Source organism: Trichechus manatus, unplaced genomic scaffold, assembly GCF_000243295.1.
Source record: "Trichechus manatus latirostris isolate Lorelei unplaced genomic scaffold, TriManLat1.0 scaffold00002, whole genome shotgun sequence".
Taxonomy (NCBI): domain Eukaryota; kingdom Metazoa; phylum Chordata; class Mammalia; order Sirenia; family Trichechidae; genus Trichechus; species Trichechus manatus.
The window spans coordinates 26,019,527-26,042,916 of NW_004443938.1; the positions used below are offsets into that span (position 1 = coordinate 26,019,527).

The window sequence follows — 23,390 nt, forward strand, 5'->3', positions numbered from 1 at the left end:
AAAAAAAAAAAAAAAAAAAAAGAGGGTCTACTCTATTTTGACTAACATAGTAGATGGAAGACAATTCAAACTCTGACATTCTCAGGCCTCTGACATCTGGGCCAATTTTTCTAATCAATTCCTCCATAACTCCCTTTTAGGTACCATCTACTCCAGACAAATTAAACAGTTTACTGTTCCCTGCACACTTTACTCAGAGCCCTATTCACATGATTTCCTTCACTTGAAATTCCATTTGCATAGCTCATAGGCGTCCTGGAAGAAAGGCAGGACCTTTTACAGAAAAAATAGACTTAAAAAGAGGATCACTGACTTGTCCAGAGTCACAAGGACAGCTGATAGACGAGATGACATCAAAACCTTATCTTCCTACTCAGTACACTTCCTCCCACTGTACACGGGCACCGAAGTCTACAAGGAATAGCAAATAAATACCTGATACCATATTCCTAATAAAGAAAATGAAAAAAACATAACAGCTTAAGAGTAGGCTTTGACAGTATATGTAGTGATTTTTCCTCGATTATTAGAAAGGTAAAAGGAGAAGAGGGATATTAATTAAGCAGAGTCTATGAAATATGCAATTAATCAGGTTTTTTCTTTACTTTATTCCACTCTTACAAGAAACAAATAAAAAGAAAACAAATTTATAAAGCATTTAGTAAAAACCAAAACACTTCCAAAGTTGTTAATTCTTGGGAACTGAACAACTAGTCTACTACTTTGCTTCTTTTACATTTATAGTTCTGAGCAGTAAGAATTGATGTGAAGCCCTGCAAAATCTTAAATCATCAAACCCCTCACTATGGCAGAAAGGGCTGAAACAAAAGCACTCCTTACTTAATTCAGTTCAAAACCTATTTATTGATTGTCTGTTATGTGCAAGGTACTGTTCTAATTGCTGGGAATACATCAGTGAACAAAACAAAACAAAGATCCCTTTCTTTAGGAGTTCACATTCTTCCAGGGGAGATGTTTTATGGGGGCAGAATATTCTAGTGGAAGAAGGCATTCAAGTAACCAGAAATTTGATTATCTACAAAGCTGCATTCAGCAATCATTCACATCAGTTAATGCATATTTTTAAAAATCATCAAATATAATAAATGAATAAACACCTTTATTATCATTTTCTAAGTGTTATGGATTGAATTGTGTCCCCCAAAAATGTGTGTCAACTTGGCTAGGCCATGATTCCCAGTGTTGTGTGATTGTCCACCATTTTGTCATTTGATGTGATTTTCCGATGTGTTGTAAATCCTACCTCTATGATGTTAATGAGGAGGGATTAGAGGCAGTTATGTTAATGAGGCAGGACTCAATCTATAAGAATAGGTTGTGTCTTAAGTCAATCACTTTCGAGATAAAAAACAGAGAAGCAAGCAGAGAGACATGGGGCCCTCATTAACACCAAGAATGTAGTGCCAGGAGCAGAGCATGTCCTTTGGACCTGGGGTCCCTGTGCTGAGAAGCTCCTTGACCAGGGAAGATTGATGACAAGCACCTTCCCCAACAGCTGACAGAAAGAGAAAGCTTTCCCCTGGAGCTGGTACCCTGAATTCGGACTTTTAGCCTCCTAGACTGTGAAAGAATAAATTTCTTTTTGTTAAAGCCATCCACTTGCAGTATTTCTGTTATGGCAGCACTAGATAACTAAGACACTAAGTATGCACATTTAAAAAGCCATCTTCTGCCTATTTCAGAAGCACAGACATTGACATATGTAAATAACTCTGAAGGCAATCATTCAAAAATGTGTGGGAAGCTATACAAAATGTACCATAACAAGAAGTACATTATCAGGATGGGCTTCCAGAGTTTCTACCCATATTGTGGTCCATGGACCAGGAGCATCAACCTATTAGACATGTAGACTCTCAAGCTCACCCCAGACCTACTGAATCAGAAACTGCAACTCTGCGAGTTTCCCCGGTGATTTGCATCACACTAAAGTTTGAGAAGCACCGTTTTAGTGTATTCCTCTGCACTTAGAAGAGCCTAAAAATAATCTACTAAAAGAAAGAATATGAGCACTTCAAAAATTAGTCACTTCTCTAATTTTTTCTTTTTTCATTTTTAAGAAGGAATTTCTTTCGAGTGAAATTTTACTTTTAAGATGACAGGTCAAGGATATTACATACTAAGCTTTCCTTTAGCATGTACTAACATAGAAGGAAAAAATAAAATGTGCCTTTTCATTGTCTCAATGTTTTTGGTATGTCTAACCAAAAATAAAGGGTGACTCATCCCTCACGTATATCAATGCATAGTGCCTTCCTTCATTCTCTGTGCTCTGCTGGTACAGTGGTTAAGAGCTTGGCTGCTAACCAAAGGGTCAGCAGTTCAAATCTACCAGCTGATCCTTGGAAACCCTATGGGGCAGTTCTACCCTGTCCTATAGGGTTGCTGCGAATCGGAATCCACTCGATGGCTACTGGCTTGGTTTTGGTTTTATACAATAGCATTAAGAGACACGGGGTTTCTTTCTGATGTCTCATCCTATATCAAACTCAGTTTCCCAAGTTAAATCATGTTGACCTTACATCAGAGAGGAACCTTCCTGGGTACTGAACTACCTAGAACTTTCAGCAAAACCAACTTCCAGACCAGAGCAATTGTGGTCTGGAAAGCACGTGATGAAAACATCAGGAAAAGTTAGGAACTGGGGAAAAAGCAAGCTCCTTATCCCTTTGTCACTGGGCGTCACTTTACAAACAGATTTGTTTTTCCCTAAGGATGAGGGGAGGGAAAAGCAAGAAAGGAGAATGTTATAAATTCACAGAGGCAAAGCAACCCTGCTCAGTGTTGTACATGGAAAAGAGAGAGAATGTTTGACGCGCACATACACCCTGCAAAAATCTGGCAAAATATCCAAACACAGCCTCACAGCAGGCCCTAGCAGATACAAAAGAAGGGGACAACAGCAATGCACAGAGCATCCAGGAGCCATAGGAGGAACTTTTCCACTAATTTGAAGAGGCATGATTCTCCTGTTACGTGATCAACACTCAAGGATTCTTCTGTACACACCAGATACTGAGAACATTTTTCTTTCATCTTAAGCATATTAACATATGAGTGTAAGATAATCCCCTATTCCAGGGTTAAAACACTCTCAGCTTGCCATCACTGACTGCTTCTTAACATACTGAAACCTCAGTAAGGATCTGAATCTTTAAGGGGTCCCTTCCACTTACCTATCTGTCTATATTCTGCCTCCTCCCAACATGGAGTTGAGGCATTTTACAATTATAAAAGTGTATAAAATAATGCTGTTGAAATAAGGTGGAGGAAGCAAATATCTAACATGCAAACTAGAACATATTCTGTGATTGAGCATTAGAATTAGCTTTGAGCTTCCTGGTGGGCAAGAGAAAAACAAAAAGAAAGAAAACAGGTTTCATTCTCATTAATTAAAATGAAGCATATCAGTTCTTCAAGAAAGACAAATAGTTTCATGGTATTAAATTAGAAATAGATATTTTTACAATGGGCCTTATACAAGGGAAATTGAACAACATAATAAGCAACATCTTCAATGACAAAAAAAAATACGTGAAAATTATAAAGCTTTATTTACACTTCCAATCCTTGTTCTGACCATCAAGAAATGAAAAAGGACACTATTAAAATACAATTTGGAAAAGGCGATCCGTCAGGAGGAGTAAATATTTCAGGTATGTAGTACTCTGAGAATCTAATTTTATGCAAAGACAATGACCTCTTAGATGATATTCCTAAATATCAATTCTCTCATCTGGCCCTTCGACAAGAATTAAAGGATAATTCTAGGCTGTACTCTCCGATGAGAGCATGATAGCCTATGTAATTAACTAAAGAAAGATTCTGTTCTTTTGGACATCAGGCCAGCAGGTGGCCAAGTTAATGAACTGCTATGAAAGCTGAGGCTCCATTTCCTATATCTGGGGGCTGTACACTGCTGGAGAGAATATCAAAAGAATATGAATTAACTCTACCTGGTTTCCAAATCAGTACCTGGTTTCCAATCTCAGTTGGGCTCTCTAAACCACTGCTCTGTTTGTAGTTGATCTTCTCTTTTTCCATTGCCCTCATTGAATAATTGGGAAAACAAAGGCTACCAAATATTATTTTTAGACCTTCTTTTCTCCTTTTCCTCATACATAACTGTATCACCACCCAGAGAAAAGACTCCTCTTGTTCAAGGCTGGCCCTGTCACATTGTCTTCTTGCCTCCTCTGCAACTTTATTTCATTAATTATCTTCAAACTTTACTTTTCTATTCACTCTTTTCCATCAGCACTTAAGTCTTTCCCATCCCAGAGAAATTTCTCACTTAGACGTGCAGATCTCTCTAGCTACCACCCTGTTTCTCACCTTACCTTCTCAATCTCTAGGAACAACTCTGTATACTAGTAGCCTCCAATTCTTCCTGGCTTCTGCCCTTCCAACAGATTTAGAAATGAAGAGATTATGGAAAGGGCAGAAGCCAGTATGAAGTGGAGGCTACTAGTATAGAGATGTTTCTAGGCCCTCCCTGTCAACTCTATGACATTAGTCACCACTCTCTTCTTGAAACTCTTTCCTCCCTTGGCTTCCAAGATGTCTGCTTCTTTCCTGGCTCTTCCTCTTCTCCTTCTACTTTTCTAAGTGTTCCTTCACCATCCCTTTTCTGGATCCTGTCTCTAACTTTCACCTTCCCCAGGTTCTGCCCTTGACCGTTTTATCAGTCTATATACCCTCCCTTGGCAATATCACCCACTCTCTTGGTTTTAACCATGGATATTTTCTGAGAAATCTCAACTCTACCTTCTCTTCCACATATTTAGTCCATTGATCTCTCCACTTCACTGTCCCATAAGTACCTCAAACTCAACCGGTCCAAACTCATTTTTCCCAATCTTTGCTTCCTCTTTTATTCCTTATTTATTCATCCAAAATAGAAATCTGGGAATTATTCTAGATTTCTTTTTCTCCTCAACTCTCATAACCAATTTTTCCCTAAATCCTAATATCCCTGCTAAATGGCTATCAAATCCCTTCTCTCCTTTCCCTCCTTATCAACACTTCCTTTACTAAAACTCTCACCATTTCTAGACTAAAGTTGTTAACTGATTCAGTTGCCTTTTCCTCCACCACCTCTCCCAACCATCAATGGCCTTCTGACTTGTGTTCTAGCCTTCAGTCTAACGCCTTTCCTAATCTGTCCTCTCCAATGTTGCCAGGGTACGCTTTCCAAAATATAAATCTGATCATGTTTCTACCCTGCTTTTAAAGGCTCTTCATGCCTATAAAAGAGTCTAAATTCTTTGGCTTGACAAGCATATCCCTTCATGGACGGACTTTAACTCCCTTTTCAGCTTGATCCTTCCCTACTCCTTTTCCCTGGACATACACTCCAGAATTAATTATCTGTTTAAAGTTCCCTGAGCACTCTTTGTTTTCCAAGTCAGTACTTTTATTCATGTTCACTCCTTTGCTTCCTCTTCTTAGTCCTCTATCAGAATGGACCTCAAATGTCACCTCTTCTGGGAGGCTTCTATGAGTCATCCCTTACTTCTTTCCTTGGCCTAGAGAGAGCTAGTCACACTTCTGTCTGTCACTTCTCTACCTCGTACATACTCCTATGGTAGTATTTATCAAATTGAATGGTGACCAAGATATGGTGGCTTCTTGATAGAGAAATTATAGTTCATTTATCTCTAGTCCTTAATGACTATAGCAGAGAGACTGGTCCAGAGAAGGTGCTCATTAAATATTTATTTAATTAAGATAGAAACCTGAACACAACTGCTTCTGTACCAACAGAGTAATATCTGTTGACCAAAAAGTGAAAATAACAAGATAGTACACTTACTTATCCAGGAAAGGGGGAAGTTATTTATTTATTGTAAGTTGTTTCCACTGTTTCAATATCCTCATGGCATCTTTTAAAGTCCATCCTGAATAATTTCTGCTCTTGAACATACTGTCAGCAATTTGTTTATTGATCTTTTTTTTGTTCTACCCTTTATAAAATACAAATGATAAAATGTGTTAGAGCACCACAGAAAACAGAGAAAACTGCCTCAGATTATACAGCAGTCACTGTAGAATAAGCTGTCCAAAAGACGGACCTTCACTTAGGGCCACATGCTGTCGGTGCAACTGTTGTGAAGGGAAAGAATGAGAAGCCAAATATATGCTGCTCAACATTAGCAAATCAGCAAGATGTTGCCTCTTTCCTCCTTATTTTCATACACCCTCCAGAAAGTTCCCTGCATATAATTCATGCAGGCTCACCTACGCTAAGGACATCTTCTTTTTTAAGGTCAGAATAACCTACACAGAGTATTTCTGACAACAATAATGATATCTTACACGTCTCTAGCATTATTTATAGCACTGTCACATCTGCAGAATAAACCGAGGTGAGTGTTTTGGTCCATTTTACCTTGATGGTTCTCAAAGCATGACTAATTCCATGAACGCTTTGGGCAAACCTATCTCTGATTTCTGGAATCCAACCCCAGCCATCCTTCTATAATTTTCTCATCTTTGTCCACTCCATACCACCCCTGGTTACTTGTTCTATAGATGGCACAATAATGATTCTTGAGCAAATGTGCTTACTCTTGACCATAGCCCTCATAGGCAAGAAATCCTTTCTTCTTTCATTAATAAAATAAAATAAATGCTCTTTTCTTATCTTTATTTATCTGCATTGAAGGGGCTAGAATAAAATGACTAATTTATAATCTGCTCAACTAGAGCTTTATGTGGAGTAACCACTTTGAGTTCAAAGTTTATTTTCTCTGAGAAAAGGAGATCACTTACAAGATGGTAACAAACACAAATATGGAAGTAGAGTTGCTCAGATTCAGGTAAGAAACCATATCAGGTGAGAAAATGGCTTGATGCCGACTTTGCAGGGAAATGTATAGAGCAGGTGAGTTGGGAGAAAGAGAAGTTGAAAAAGAGAAGAGGCTTCTATTTTTCAGAGGCTTTCTAGAATTTAATATTTCATAGGTAGAACCTATTGGCAATGTCAAGGTGCCAGACTTCGGTCAGGGTGAGGGGGTTGCTGCTGTGATGGTGAAGGACACCAAGTTGAGATCAATGAACTATGAGGAGAGATACCGTATAGATCACACACGAATGTCAAAATCACCCAAAAGTATGGAGAGAATTGAAACTGAGAGGAAGACTATGAGCAGTGATGGAAGAGGAGTCTCCTGGAAACTGCTAAATGACAGCAGCAAAGTTGGGGCAAGCACAACTGAGCTGGATTATATGAACCTCACAGGGAGCGGGGATGCACGAGGGTGGAGAAGACAGTCTCAGACACTGAGACTTATGTGATAAAAACACAGTTGCATTAGCTTCCTAGGAGAAATTATTAATTACATTTTTCAGCACATTATGATGCTGAGTTGCCTCTCCCATATGTAGGAAAGTATCAATCTTCCCCTAGGGAGATGCTGCTTCTGACTCAGTATGAGGAGGGCAAGCACCGTGAGCTGTTTGGCTAGTAATGGGTATGAATTTATGACATTTCACCCACCCTGACTTTCACATTATTTCTTGTGACCAGAGGTACAAATGTCAAAGTCTGGGGTCAAGAATGGAGTCTGAGAGCCAATCTGACGTCTCCAAGAAATTTAAATCCATGACCCAAACTCACTGACATTATGATTTACCCATACTTTTGTGCTCTAATTAGAGTCAAAGTCGTCTTCAAATTTTGTCTATTCACATTTAACAATGTGATAAAAAGCTTTGGTTTAAGTAAGTATTTAACACAAAGCTGAGTTAGTCATGGTTTTGCCACTAAAATTTCATGGCATTAGGCAAGTCATTTTATTTCTCTGAGCTTTTGTTTTCTCATTTTTAACATGAGAAAATTTCCTAAAATCCATAGCAGACACAGCACTTCATCTTAACCATGAATTTCATTTTCATCTTATGTTACTAGACTTTAGGATCAAGAATCTACACCTGATTAACTGATTTTTTTTTTTTTTTTTTGCATTTGTTGAATATTTGTCAGCTGAGAATGGCTAATACCTTAAGAATCTGTCTTTAGTGGCAGTTTAACAAAGGCAACTCAAAGCTACTTATGTGCACTATCTCCTTGTTCTCTGAAACACTGCTGTGAGGTAAATAATATGTTAGTGATTATCATTCTCATTTTACAAATGAAACTGTGATGTACGTACAGTATTTCCCATTGTCTTTAGGGTATTTGTAAGAGACCATGCGGTGATTAAATCTGCTTATTCAGTGAAAAAGAGGAAGACCCTCAACGAGATGGATTGACGCAGTGGCTGCAATGATGGGTTCAAGCATAGCAGTGATTAGGGTCACTATGAGTCGTAACCAACTCAACAGCACCTAACAACAACATAACTACCTAAAGGAGTCCTGGTGGCATCCTGGTTAAGTGCTAGGCTGCTAACCAAAAGGTCAGCAGTTCGAACCCACCAGCTCCACTGGTGAAAGATGTGGCAGCCTACTTCCACAAAGACTACAGCCAAGAAAACCTTCTGGAGTAGTTCTACTCTGTCCTATAGGGTCACTATGAGTTGAAATCATCTCAGTGGCACACAACAACTACCTACATATTTCTGTGTCTCTTCCACCAGATTATAGGAACATTGAGGACAATAATAATAATTATTGCCCTTATTATTATTGTTATTCTAATATATGTGTTCCTAGAACCAAGAACAGTGTCTGACACTCATGTTTATTAATGAATAAATGGTCATTTCTTCATTAGAGATCAAAATAAGTTCCTTGGTAATTAAAGAACTTCTGCTCCCCAAAATCTTGCACTCCAATTGCCAATTAAGGCTTTTAGCTGAATCATTTAGATAACTGCCTTGAATCTTCAATTTGTCAGCCATGAAGTGACTAAAATAGATAATCCTAAAATTGACAAGTCAAGATTTATGAACACTAAGTTTCTGCTTAAGCCAATAAATTATTTTCATAAAAACATAAATGCTGTATTTGGTACCACAATGCCTTAAATAAACAAAACTTGTTGTAAAACTTAACAAAATTATAATTTTTCATGTAAGTTAAGATTAACAATATTGTAGACATTGATTAACAATTAGTATGAAAAACAAGTAGAACTTAAGAGATTGCACATAGGGATTATATAAATACTTCTACATAAATTTAGGATCTAGTGATAATTCACACATTGTTTTGGCAAGGCTTTATGTATTGCCATGAAAGTCTGGCTCTGGTTTTCAACTACAGCTTTTCTGAAAATGGACAACTCTCTCCTACTGAGATGGTGCTTCCAACCTAACGTCAGGATAGCATGTCCTGTGAGTTGTTTTCAGTGGTTGTAAGTGCTCACGAAAGTATTCTGCCCTTGACTGAGGTTTCTCAGCCTTCTGTGGTCTTACTACAGGGCATGCTGAAAAGATGACTTCTGACAAATCCCTTTTGATGACACCACTCTAGTCACTGCCCAGCAAGTCATTCAGAATCCATACAATCATCTCCTATATTACCTTCATAGATCACAAGGAGAAAATTATTAGTGACTGAAGAGTAATGGCAACTGCCAAGCCACAAACATAAAATAAAAGCTGCCCCACCACCTGCCCTATTCAGGCCCAGCATCTTATAAAATTTGCTCCAAGGCAAAGGTGGTCACAGAGTGATTGATGGTATGGCAGAGCAATCAGGAAAAGTTCAAGCTTTCTCGAAATAATAAAGATGTCTCTTTTTTTTTCATTGTTGTACTTCACCTTAGTCCTTTGCACATTGTAGGTGTTCACTAAATACTGATTAAATAACTTAGAAAATGAGTTTAGTAAGTCTAGCCAACATAAAGCAAAAATGCAAAGATAAAAACTCAGAAGTCTGGCAATCTGGGGCCATTTTTGGTTTGGTAATCTGGGGCCAATGAATGGTATTATATTTTTCAACAAACTCCAAGATTATCATTGTATCCCAGGACAACATAACAATTGACATTAATAATGATTACTTTGTATATTCAAGAAAAGTGTCTATTACTCAGCATTCACTTTAAAAGAAGTCAGGGAATGATGTAAAATATTTTGCAAAGATTGTCTTGTAAAATATTTAAGATGTGAAAGGTTATGGCTTAAAAAGGCCAGCTCCCAGGTATTCAGGTCATGCAGCCATAAAAGTTCTGGATAACCAATGCTGTGCTTGGATGTGAACTTTTTTTTTTTAATCACCTAGTACCTCATAACTATCCCTAGCTTTTCTTTTGTTCACTCACCCACTCTTAGTAATAATATATATGCCTCAAGGTCTAATTTTTTGTCTTCTAGATTTACTCTTCAAAGAGTTTACCTATTTGAATGGCTTCAACTGACTCTCAGTTGTGGATATAAGCAAAATCTATATTTGAAACCCTGTTTCTCTCTTCATCAATTCAATACATATTCACTTGTTGCCAGACATTGTTCTAGGCACTCGGGATGCAGATGTTCTCTAACTCTTTTGGCCAATGTTCACATCAAATTTAATATAACTAAATTCAAGCTGTTGCTGTTAAAACCACAAAAACCATGGTTTTGAAATCTACTCATCACAGGACTGCTAATTACACCAAAATTCTCCTGGTTCTCTGGGATTGCAAAACTTCTCTTTCTTTGATTCTAACTCTTTACTACTTCTAATTCTCCCATAAAGTATTCCTTTGGAGCAGCTTTTAGTTCTTCCCAACTATCTTTAACAGCTTAATTCCTAGAATTCCATAACTAATCTTTTTATGGTTAGTTTTAGTTTTTCCCCGTCCCATCCAATGGATCTCTCCTATACATTTCCATAAGAATTCGTTTTCTTTTAATTTGCTTTGAATTATGAAAACCTTTGCTTAGACTAATCTCTTCTGAAATCAAAAGTCTTGGCACATGCTTCAAGATTCTCCATTACTTGTCCTTCATGTCCATAAAGTCATAGAATCCTAGGATATCTCATCTCACTTTTGAGTTGCTGTCTTTATTATTAGTTCCTGGCTCAAACTTTCCACTCCAGCCAAGCAGACCTGCTTATTTTTATTCCATGGGGACAGTGTTATGACTGCTATTGATTTTTACAAAAGCTATATCCCCCCCAAAAAAAATACTAATCAAAATTCCCTTTTGATATAAGTTATCCTCTATCATTACATCCCACCAATATTGTGTGTTCCCTAAACATGTATAAATTTCATATTTCTAAATGCCTATGCTGTAATGATTGGTTTTTACTTATTTTTATGTCTTTTACATATGTTCAAACTGCACTCTATTTAGACTCTAAACTACTTAATAACTGAGACTAAAGCTTTCAATTTCTTATACACAGTTTTTTAATGTAGTAAATCTTCAATTAGAGTTCAATATCTGTTTTTGATGACTTTTTTACTTACACTATTTACATTTAATTATCAGTTTCTATATATACAAGATGGTATAGTATGCAGTGGAAAGCAAACTTCAAGGGAATTCATAACAGGAAGAATGACCATCAAATTCAGCCAAGAAGGAGTTTGCTGGTAATAGGCGATAGGCCTTTACACTTGACCCTCTCTTATTCAGTTTTAATGTATATAATCAAATCCTGAGCAGACAAAGCTGGAATGCTAAGATGAGTTGAATAATCAAAATTCCAGAACCGACTAATAAGTTAGAAAACAAGCTGAAGCTAATGATTATATATTTAAAAGAAAAAAAAGGAAGTCTTTCTCTTGGATATGATGATGATAACAACTGTTGAGGCATAAAATGAGGGAGATATTGCTTAAGAGCAGCACTTATTTTACAAAAGACTTTGAGATATTAATTGATCTACTTAAGTCATCTATAATGGTGAGGGAAATAGAAACTAGAATATATGGATGATGAACTAGTAAAGTATGACAAAAAGAGAATTCACTGAAGACAAATGCCACATGGAAGAGGAGGAGTTGGAATTGTTTGGGATGACTCCCAGTAGTCAATGTAGGATTCTGGAAACTTCAGGAAGTCAGGTTCAGATCACTATATAGAACTAACTAATACTCAGATGAAATTCTGCCTCTGCTTTTAACTCCTATATTTACCCACTCTCATAAAAAACCCTAATCTCACATGAGGAAAGTTAATGTGTGAACCACTTCTTGGCAAGCATGTAATAGTGGTGGCTTAAGCATCCTTAATTGGGTGGCCTAAATAATCTTTCAAAACACTCCTATCCCTTATTTAATGATAATATAGAGCAATTTATTAAGGTAACTTAATGTGAAATAAGTTGAAATCAAGACAAGAAAGGTACAGAGAAAGTTACTGATGCGTAAATATGAAATATGATAGTTACTAGAAATAAAATTCTTATTCATAATTGCATTAGTTAAATAGTTAACTTATGTATTTATCATTTAGGGTTTTGCCTTTGATTAGATATTTAAAGAAAGTTTCACATCAAATAGAAAAAAGCTTCTAAAAAGTAAAAGATCAGATTTTTAAAGAAACTCAGAAAGGCCAAATTCATATAAAATATAAGCAAATGAAAAAAAATTACACTCTCAATGACAATCTAACTGCAAACAAAAGGCCACCTTGACATGAATATTTTCAGAAGGAAAGCAGCATCACTGGACCCGTTATCATAGCAATAACCGTCTGACTACCCAAGACAAAATACTAAGAGAGAAGGGCTTAAATAAATGAAAATTTGTCCAATCGAAAAAAAGATTTTTAAGCTACAACCTCAAAAAGAATTCTTTATTGAACATGTTCAGTGCTTTGAATTCTATCAACTAGAATTATTTTTAAGTACTGTCTTCTATAAGCTTTTGAAGTGATAAATTTGCTTTATGATGGAGAATCTGCATTTTATCACAAGGATGGAATATGGTGTCGTTGGCTGAGATACTCTTCTCAGAAGAAGGCTATTTTTGTATTCTATACTTAGCATATTTAAAGACACACATTCCAGGTGAGCAGCTTGCTCCAAAGTGTATTTGAATTTTATTTGTTGATGAGGCTGTATTGCTTCAGTACCCATCTCTTACTGTTTCAACATTCCTCTCACGAACCAATCATTAAAAATTTCAGGAGAGTCTACTGCAGGCAACTGCGTGTGCAAAGAGAATCTTTTATATCAAAGATACTATCAGTTGTCATGGCCAGAGGACGAGTTTGGCACAAATGATGTGGCAGAAGATTGCAAAGGATAGAAAGGGATATAACAACTAAATTCTAACTGATTAAAAAAGAAATAAAAATTTACTTCCAAGATTAACATCACAATAAAATGAAATAATAAAAGAATATAACGACCATTGTGACATCGAAAATATAAGATGCCACATACATGATTTTAGAAAACAATCAAAAATTAATCATAGAAATCAAAGTACACTTGTCTAGTGACTTAGTTCTTTTGATGTTAACTATACTAGATTAACTTCTCATTGGAAAAAAAAAATGGTGATGATATAGTGACTAGGGAATGGCTGATTTGGAAAGAAGAGGTGAAGATCATTTAGAGGTCCCAGAATTTCTTAGCTCCAAATTGCCAATATCCAGACAAACTAGATTCCTTACTGAACTGTGCCCAGATGGCAAAGACAACACTGCTATGTGGTCTTAGCTGCTTTTTGACAGGGGCTGTCACCAGTAGGTGACCCCATCATTCTGAAGGCAGGAAAATTACTAACTGATCCAAGAAAGTGCCAGCAGGACAGCACACCATGGTCCCTGAGAAGTAGGAGGGCAGAACCTTAGGAAAAATGAATTTTCAGTTGGCGCCCATATAAAGGAGGCTGTTATATTTCTTTGCAGATTAAAAAAATTTTTTAAAGCATTTTAGTTTCCACAGTTGTTATGTCAAATAAGAGAAGAAACAAATTTGCTTTGAGAAGAAATAAGATATCATACGTAAGTAGAAAGGCAAATGATGTAAGCCCTTGGCAATAAAATAAACACCAAAATTAGCTATGATGCAGTTCTACGAATACAATCCAGTCTGCAATCAATTACGATAACAGTTTGGAGACATACTCTCTGCCACACAACACCAGTCAGAAGGCAGGAAGGAAACAAAGTAACCCAAACTAATGTAAGGAAGACATTTCAATATGGGCACTGCCTTAACAGAATTAGCAAACACAAGTCCAATTAATTTTCCAAAAACATAATTCTAGTTGTCAAGAAACATACTGCTATTGGCATTTTTTTTTTTTTTCAGGCAAAGTGATGCAACTGGAAAACTGATAGTTCAAAGTTTTTCCACCATCCTTCTCCTCCCCCAAAATAAAATAATCTTACAATGAAATACCAGGGGAAGGCTACTGCATAAAAATGAAATATTATTTCTTCCTGAAAGAAGAATTTAAACCCCTAATATCAATAATCAATTACCTACTTCAACGGAGGAAGTGTTATTAAATATTTAAATAAAGTACATGCACTCTATTGCCATTCCCTCTTAGAAAGATCTCTTCAGTGCTGATACCTTAGTACCTTTGTACCTTGTGTTTTCAAGCTGCTCTATCTAAGCTCTAGAAAAAACTATATTAAATATTAAAAGTAGGAAGTTAACATTAATCATTAAAATGTTAAGGAATTAACATCTGAACTTAAATGTGTATACTTAAAAAGGTAATGAGCTGTTGAAAAAGCAGTATGCAGTTCACTTTTAAAAATCAAGATTCAGAAACATGAGTCTGTTGTCAGAAGTCATAGATTTCAAGGGAAAGTTTCTTTGAAAAGCAAAGTCTGAAATTATAATGTAGAGTTTTACATTACTTGTGTTTGTTTCATCTGAAATCTCTACTCCCTTTATAAACCATCAGTTTTCACTAACAATAACCATATCACTATTTCGTGAAGAATACTTCTTAATTTCTGTAATTAGAACTCACACCAGTAACTGAAAATGGTGAAAAGCTAAAAGAACATGGAGTGATGCCCATGGCTTTCCTTTTAATAATTTGATTTTAAGAAATATGAATGAAGCAAGCAAAACCCTCAAGATTCTCTTCCATGTGTCATCATACACAGGTGAATTGTTTCAGACAGTTTATAACCCAAGCCTCAGTTTCTTCACAATGAGGGAGTTAAGAGTAGATGACCTCAAAAGTTGCATATAATCCAAAAATCTATACAAGGTAAGGTGAGGAGGAGAGTAAAGAAAATCTTCATATAAGAAATTCTTTGAATTAGATGGGACTATGGGACATAAAATGATACTCGCGAAGAGAGTGCTTCTTAGCTCAGGTAGATACATGAAACTAAATGGGCAGCTCCTGTCTGGAGGGGAGATGAGAAGGCAAAAAAGGACAGGAGCTGGTTGAATGGACACAGGAAATCCAGGATAGAAAGGAGGAGTGTGTTGTCACATTACAGGGAGAGCAGCTAGGGTCACATAGCAACATGTGTATAAATTTTTGTATGAAAAACTGACTTTCACTTACAGTGCAATTAAAAAAAACTTTTTGAGAATTCAGGTCTACAAGTTTCTGTAAAAATTAAAGCTGTTATCCTCAGGTAAATCTATTTCATTTTAGAAGGCCATTGTAAACCTACATCTGCTACTCTTTCATTAGTAATTTATAATCAGTCTAACTTTAAATTCTAATGAGAAAAGTCATAGTGTTAGAAGAAAAAGACTAGAAACCAAACCACAAATCCAAGAGATTATCAGTGCTATTTCCCATAAAATAGCTGTTGGAATAGTAAGGGCATCTGGACAATTTTAGCATATGTATTAGGGAGAGAAAAAAAATTTATATTACATATTTTTCCTTTCTATCTAAGATACCACAGAATTTAAAATATAAGTTTCTGATATACTGAGGGAGATGAATGAGGGAGATTCTCCTAGATTCACAAGTAAATCTTCGACGTGTAAGAGAGGCTACCTGAGGACAAAAAAAATACCTTCAGCTGTTCAAGACAAGATAAACCTTTCAAGACCAAATTGTGGATAATGATTTTTCTAATCTCTCATATTGGGTTAGTCCCTTGAACTTGGAAAATCATAGCCAATCACTTAAGGGTAATATAACACTTGGATTGAATAAGCCTTCCAAATGCAATCGCAGAACAAGAGGGCAATCATATAAATTTAAAAACTGCAGTTGGGCACTTCACATGGAGAGTTTGGTATCTTTTCAGCTCCTGCTATCTCCAGAAACACCATGGGATACAGTTTTCCTACACTGTAATTATAGAATGAGGATAAAAGGCAATGCTTGGTGGGCGTGTATGGAGAAGGGTAAAGTCAGTTCCCCCACAGTGCTAGAAATAAATAGGGACAATACTGTGATCCCAACCGCCCATCCTGCAATGCCCTGGCTTTCTCAGTACCTTTCTTTCCCAAATGCAATGCCTACCTTCCGTGTGGACTGCGGAGACATAGGTCCAATTGTAACGCTTGACTATGTCAAGCATCGCCCTTGCCTGCAAAGTGTCAGAAGGGACAACCCTCAGGAAGTATTTGTACAAAGTTTTGTCACTCAGGTCGATGCTTGTAGCGGAATAAGCGATCTGGGGGATGTCGAAGAGCTGGAGCAGGTTCTGCACTTGAATGGCCACGGAGCTGGAGCCCGGGCCAATCACACCCGCGATGGGCTTCTTAGTCCTGCCTGGGGGGAAGGGCTGGCCGTCAGGCAGGCACCGGTTGAACCCATTCTTCTCATCTCTCATGGAAATCAAAGTGTCTCTGATGAACTCAATGCTCTGCTCCAGAGCCACAGAGGAGTGCCAGCAAGAGTCTCGGATCTCACTGCCCAGGGTGATGTTGGGCAGAAGCACCGGGTCCGCGTTGATCTTATCCAACGTGTGGAACATGGCCTCCACCCTCTGGATGCCATACTGCTCCCTGATCTCCCCACACTTCCTCTCCGGCACCTTCTCGGCCGGAGGCTGGTGGTGGACAGAGAAGAGAGCCCCGATGATGACATCTCCGTCCATTCTGGCCACCGAGCGCTGAGACGACGCTCCCGCCAGCAACAGTCTCCTGCCGGGGCTTCTGGGGAAAAGGGACATCTCCAAGAAGATAGCTGGGAAGAAAACCCAGAGGAGCCCGACCATTGTGCCGAGGACGCCGTCCACAACGGCCCGCAGCTTTCCCACGCTGGTCCCGCCTGCCCGCTGTGGGCGCACACCGCGGAGACGTCCAACGCCTCCGTCTCCCGGCTCGGTGCCCCTCGCCAGCACTGCTTGTCCACCGCCTTCGCCGCTGCCACTACCGCCTCATCCCCTCCGCCTCCTCCTCCTGGTCCTCCACGACCGCCCCCAGGCCCTGGAGGCGTTTTGAGGGGAATTTGAGTCCCCTTTCTTCACCAACGCATCAAGGTAAATTGATCGAAGATACAATGGGCATCGTGGTGGCAGCGGTGAGCTGGACGCTGTCGACAAAAGAGGGAGAAAATAAAAGCCCCGTTATCAGAGGAACTGTGTCAAAACTCTGGGGTCAGTAGTGTTAATGGTTTCCCACTCCACTGCATCTCAGCACATCCTGATAACGCTGGAGGGGCAGCTCAGGAGGCAGCTTTGGTCAATGCAGAAGGTGGGTGTCCTGCTCCCAGAGTGCTCGCAGTCCGAGGCAGCGCATAGCCCGCCGACCCGCTCGCTCCTCTAGCTCTGAGTCTCCTACCGCCCCCAAATACCCCACCCCAGTTACTGACTTGGGGTGGGGAGTGGAGGGGAGGAGCTAGGTAGTTCAACCTAAGAGAACTTTCCGGATTGGAAAAGATCAACTTTTCCTTGAAGAAAAATTGAAACTCTTCCAAAATAAAGGTGGAAGCGCTACTTTAAGGTTGAAAGCGAGCGAGGGGTGTACCTATTACTTTAACTTTGAGAGGTTGAACAGACCCTAATATGCCATCCAAGTAGTAAATATAAATTTGCCAGCTTGAGGAAAATCCATATTAGTTACTAAGGCAACGCCTGATAAAGTCCCCTATGCCAGAGTTTGATATGTTTCCCCCCTAAGAAGTCAGGCTTACTGTAGATGTTCAGGGAGAAGGGGTGCAGATAAGGTAAGTTGCCCCCAACCCCCGAGATAGAGGGAAAGTATGGAGGGAGGCTACTGTACTCGCCTAAATCGGGACCTTTTGGCTTTGCATAGTTGACAGAAAGAGAATGAAGAGGAGCTTCGGGGTTTCTCTTGCAGCAGCAGCCCCAGCGCGGCCGCTTTCAGAACCCTGGACAGTGCCAGTCCACCATCCCGACATTCCCGCACAGGGCCTGGAAGGGACGCGTGGACCAGTGAATTGCATTTCTCCGACACCCGCTGCTCTTTCACCACCTACCCCCGTGTTTTTTTACACACCACACACACGCACACACACCACCCTCCACCCTCACCGTCTTCTCGCAGCCTCACAGCCTGTGCTCCAGCAGGTATATTCAAACCCAACCGCTCCGGGGGCAGAGGTGCCAAATTTCAGCTGCCTGCGGGGCTGAAGTTGGCTCCCTCTCTCGTCCCTCCCCTAGTCCCTTTCTCCTCAAGGTGAGAGTCGGACGAGAAAGGGGCTACAAGAGCCAGAGGCAGCGAGAGAAGGGGAGGGGAAGGAGGCAAAAGGAAAAGACAACCAAGGCACCCACGGGTCCCGACGCTTCCCGGGGACGCAGGGCTAAAAGAAATAAGCGAGGATGCACCTGGACCAGGAGCGAAACCCGACAGATTGGGACTATGTCTGCTGCGGTGGGTGGGTTTCATTGCGGGGAGGTGTCCGCTCACCTGGGTCTGTTTGGAGGAGATGGATTTGAGACGTACCTGAATCGGGGTAGACAGCGCTCTGGTCCCGGGGCCAGGGGACCGCGGCCGCGCTCGCTTCTCAGGTGCCTCCGCTCTAATCCAGACCGTGCAAGGATGTGATCTGGGCTGTACACTAGTGCCCTCTTTCTTCAGCACTGTTTTACCGCAAGGGAAAAAGGAAGGAGGGGGAGGGGAAAAACAGGTCACCCGAGGCTTGTCTATTATCTCATGCATGAAAACCAGTCGTTTGATGAAGAGGGGAGGATGAAAAGGCTAGGGAGAAATGGAGAATGTTAATTCCTTTACAACTGAAGGATTCTTAAACTGCTGGGTATACGAATCATTAGAGCTGGTGAAAGCAGAGGGAGCAGCCTAGGTTGCTTTTGGATGGTTATTATTTGTATATATTTCAGGGACTCAAATACATTTTCTCTCACTGTGCAAGTAAAACCCCTACCGAGGGAGGCAGAGTCTAAATTCGTGTGAAGACGTCTAGAGAAAGGCTCTACTAGGAGGTTGCTAGGGACACGGGGAAGAGACTACCCGGGGTGGGAGTGGGGGAATGAGGGACGTGCCCATGGTGAATCAAGGTAAGCCAAATGAAGGGAGGCAAATCTTGGCTGCATTTTCCAGGTCAAGATGTAACTAAATTGAGAATGAGAGTCAGGTCACATGAAAACACTGGAGTGAAAAACACTTACCCACATTCCTCCAGCCTACCACAATCCTCCCCATAGGTCTATCCTGCTGCTTCTTACTGTGTGAAAAGTGCAAGTTCAATTACTTCCTTCTGGGAACTCTCGGCCTAGCAGAATGTGTCCAGACTTCCTCAGAGGGGAAGGACAAGTGCCAGTGTGCTTTTCCACTCTTGCTCAAACCTTTCTATTCATGTCACCCACAGAGCAGAGGAATTAGCTTATGTGGGTCCCTTTATATTTATCTTGCTCATGCCATTATACCATGGAATAGTAGCAAGTCAGGCTAGAGGGGCAAACCACAAGGCAGTTCTAAGTACTCTTCAGTGTGTTCTATGAAATTTAGGAAAGAAAATGCCTCCAGTCAAGAACAAAAACTCTTTCTCTTCTGCTTCTGGTCTTTTTTCCCAAGCGTCAGATGTTTCTGGACTTCTCTTGAACAACTTAAGGAGTACAGGATTTTAAAAAAATGTTTCCATAAATAATGCACAGGTACACATTCTTTAGACTCTTTAGAGCTCAGTTCTGGAGGTAACCATATATTTGTTGTTAGTTGCCGTCCAGTGAGCTCCAACTCACGGCAACCTTATGTATAACAGAATGAAACTTTGCCCAGTCCTGCACCATCTTCATGACTGTTGGTATGTTTGAGTTCATTGTTGCAGCTATTGGGTGCTGCCTTCCAAACTAGGGGGCTCTTCTTCCAGCACTGTATGGAACAAGTAGTTAAGTTCCTGTCTCCACACATAGGGCAAAATGGTTCATTGTCTGCACCCTAGAAAGATGTCTATTGTAAGAAAACCATGCCATAGGTATTTACAGTGTCCCATACTATCCCACTTCCTCTAATATCCATTTAAATTGCAATTTATAAAATACCATTCTAGTAAGATAAGCCCTAAACATGATTTTCCTGGAACATTTCACAGATATAGTGTATGTGCAAAGATTTCTACATATATAAAAACCATTAATTAATTATGATTTCCAGGATTAAAGAAAGTAATGTCTCTGAAGTCCACATTTAGCTTCAATACGTGCTCCTGAAAAGTGAATATTTCTTAATATATCACATTGATATAGTTTAGGAAAAACTCCACTACAGAAGGAATAATTAAACATTCAGATTAATTTGTTCTCAAATTCATTTCACAGTTGGAGTAAAAACTACATATTCAGGTGGCTAGAACAAATCATTTTAAAGAAGATGAACTTGGAACTTATAACTTGCTGGACTTATATAATGTATAAATTATGTTTTAGACATAATAAATAAAATTTCAAATGTATCAATATGAAATTACCAACTTAATTTATTGATAATTATTTACGACTAAGCTTTAGAAGGCACAAGGACAAAAATAAGGCAGGAAGAAGTGAAGAAAGGAGAAGAGAAAATCACCCAAATATACTCTCTCTCTCTAGAAATGAAGACTTTACCAAGAGAAGTATAATACATGTGCAGACATCAAGGAATGGTTCTATTGATAGGCTTGAAGAGAACTACTAAGTGAATGAATTATATACAAATTAATATACTAGCCTATAAGAGTTAACAGAATGCTAAAGGTAAAATAGTCCAAAAGTACTATCAGTATGATTATTTATTCAGTGCTGTAGGGTAGTGTATTACACTCAGTATGTGATGTGTTGTTGCCATTGTTAGTTGCCATCAAGTTGGTTCCAACTCATTGCAACCCCATGTACAATAGAATGAAACACTACCCAGTCCTGTGCCATCTTCATGATTTTTGGTAGGTTCCAGTCCATTGTTGTGGCCACTATGTGTTTTGATTGCATTCCAATCTAGCGGGCTCATCTTCCAGCGCTGTATCAGACAATATTCTGTTGTGAACCATAGGGATTTCATTGGTTAATTTTTGGAAGGAGATTACCAGGTCTTTCTTCCTACTCTGCCTTAGTCTGGGAACTCCACTGAAACCCGTCCAACATAAGTGACCCTACTAGTATCTGAAATACTGGTGGCATAGCTTCCAGCATCATAGCAACATGTAGGCCACCACAGTATGACAGACTGACAGATGGGTGATAGATGTGATGTGTAGCAGGGTAAAAAGTTTTATCAGGATTTTGGGGGGGAAGATGATTTAATACAAAATGTAGTGGAGAGTAAGCAAAGTAATATCTGATGCATTATCTCAAAACAATGATTAAATGTGCTGCTCCAACAATAAGGACAACAACAGGGTACTCATCATCCTCATATGGTAATAAAACAAATATTACTCATAAACAAAACTGAAACCACTCTCCTTAGGAATGTGTGAACAATTCTCATTGCTCTCTATGAAATAGGACGTTATAGAGGAAGTGGTCCAGATTTGAAACAAGTGAGAGGATGTATGTAAAGTTTTCCACATAAAATCAGTTTTCTTAAATGATAAAGGTAAGAAGTGAGAAAGAATATGATCAAAGAAAGAAATGGATAGGTTAAGCATGTATTCCAAATTACAGTTTAATCTTGTGGGTATTTTGAAAAGTAAACTTTACATAGTCACGTGAATATGGAAGTGAAACATACATAAGAGGTAATAAACTCATTACTGAAGAGATAGAACTAACTGAAAATAGAAATGAGATCAGAGAAGTTCTTTGCAGAAAACTGATTTGTGGTAAATTGATATGTAATGTATTACTAAGGGAATATAATAAATGTTCAAGTTAGATCAATGTCATGGAGAGTAAATACCATGCTTTTCCATAAAATACCATGCTCCATGGACAATTGATTTAATATAGTATGACATTTCTTATATTCCTATATTTAATTCATGGGTTCAGCAAGATAATTCACTCCTCAGTGAGATTTTTCAGTTTATTTATCCAATTTGGCTATCTACATTGCTTAAATCAGAGGGAAATTGCCATGTCTTCATTGGACCTTATGCTCTGAACCAAAGACAACATAAATTGTGAAAGAAAACCTGTTCCTTTCAGAAATTTTAAAGATTTTTATAAAAGTTATTGATTAACAAAGTGAACAAAATATTTTCAAAATATAAGAATTAACAGAAACCAAAAGTTAATTTATATTCAATTGTTTTATTGGTCTGATTAATTAATCTACAATTATACATGCAGAGATAAGACCAAAAGACATTATCTCCCATAAGGCATTAGAAATCGTCAATGGCTCTATAGACTATGCAGATGATTAGAAAAACATACATTTGGTCACATACTGTTCTGCCACAACTGTCCAAATACTCACTTTTAAAATATCAAAACACAATTGGGGAGAATAAGGCAAATACTATTATTCTGGAAGCACAACAAGGGCCACAATTACTGTCTGTTTATTCCCTGCTGTATTCTCATTATCTAAAACCATGTCTGGTACATGATAGGAGCTCAAATATTTCTTGAGTAAATGAATGACTACACCTGAATACTAAAAACGTCATCTTGTGTTAATGCCTTTCTCTAAGAAGATTAGAGCCAAGTAGTTCTACAGATTTTTTTCTAATTTATTCTTCATATAATGCAGGAGAGTAATTATTTTGCAACTATTTCTCAAGTGCAAGTAGATAGCTTAATTAGCATTAAACCATTTAGAACCATAGTTACTCTTCAAACTTTGTTATACAGTGAAGTATTGAAATTTGTTCCACATGTGAAGATATCATTTCCATTGCTGTACTGCATGTGTTAATTTTTAGTAAAAGAAACTTGGAAACTCTATAAAGATAAGAAAAAAGGTAATTCATGAATGTAAGCTAATTTTTCTCCAAGACTATATGACTTGAAAACACCATTTGAAAAGATTCTTAGAAACATCATAACAGATGAGTAAATTAGGCATATTATCCTAGTCCTGAGGATGGGAAAATTGAGGTGCTGAGAATCTGTTCTTTGCCTGAACTCAAAGAACCAACTAGCGGCAGTGCCACATCACACCACCTTTATGTCAAACTCACAAGCTGAGTGTAATAAAAACTGACCATATGAGTTGAATATTACTTATTTTCAGTTTTCCCTAAG

At 38.6% G+C, this 23,390-nt stretch overlaps 1 protein-coding gene across 4 annotated transcripts in view; it reads right to left on the reverse strand.

The window, feature by feature from the left end:
* Positions 1–18,715, reverse strand: part of GRM1 (glutamate metabotropic receptor 1) — a 508,344-nt gene extending 489,629 nt beyond the window's left edge. For 2 of the 4 annotated variants that reach the window (XM_012554781.2, XM_012554785.2), the window contains exon 1: positions 16,322–17,043. In XM_012554781.2, the coding sequence (XP_012410235.1) occupies positions 16,322–17,021 (700 nt within the window). In that variant the 5' untranslated portion in view covers positions 17,022–17,043. Of the gene's footprint in view, positions 1–16,321; positions 17,339–18,675 lie in introns of those variants that run through there. The other 2 variants (XM_012554783.1, XM_004368848.1) reach the window with 2 other exon arrangements.
* Positions 18,716–23,390: the final 4,675 nt, after the last annotated feature.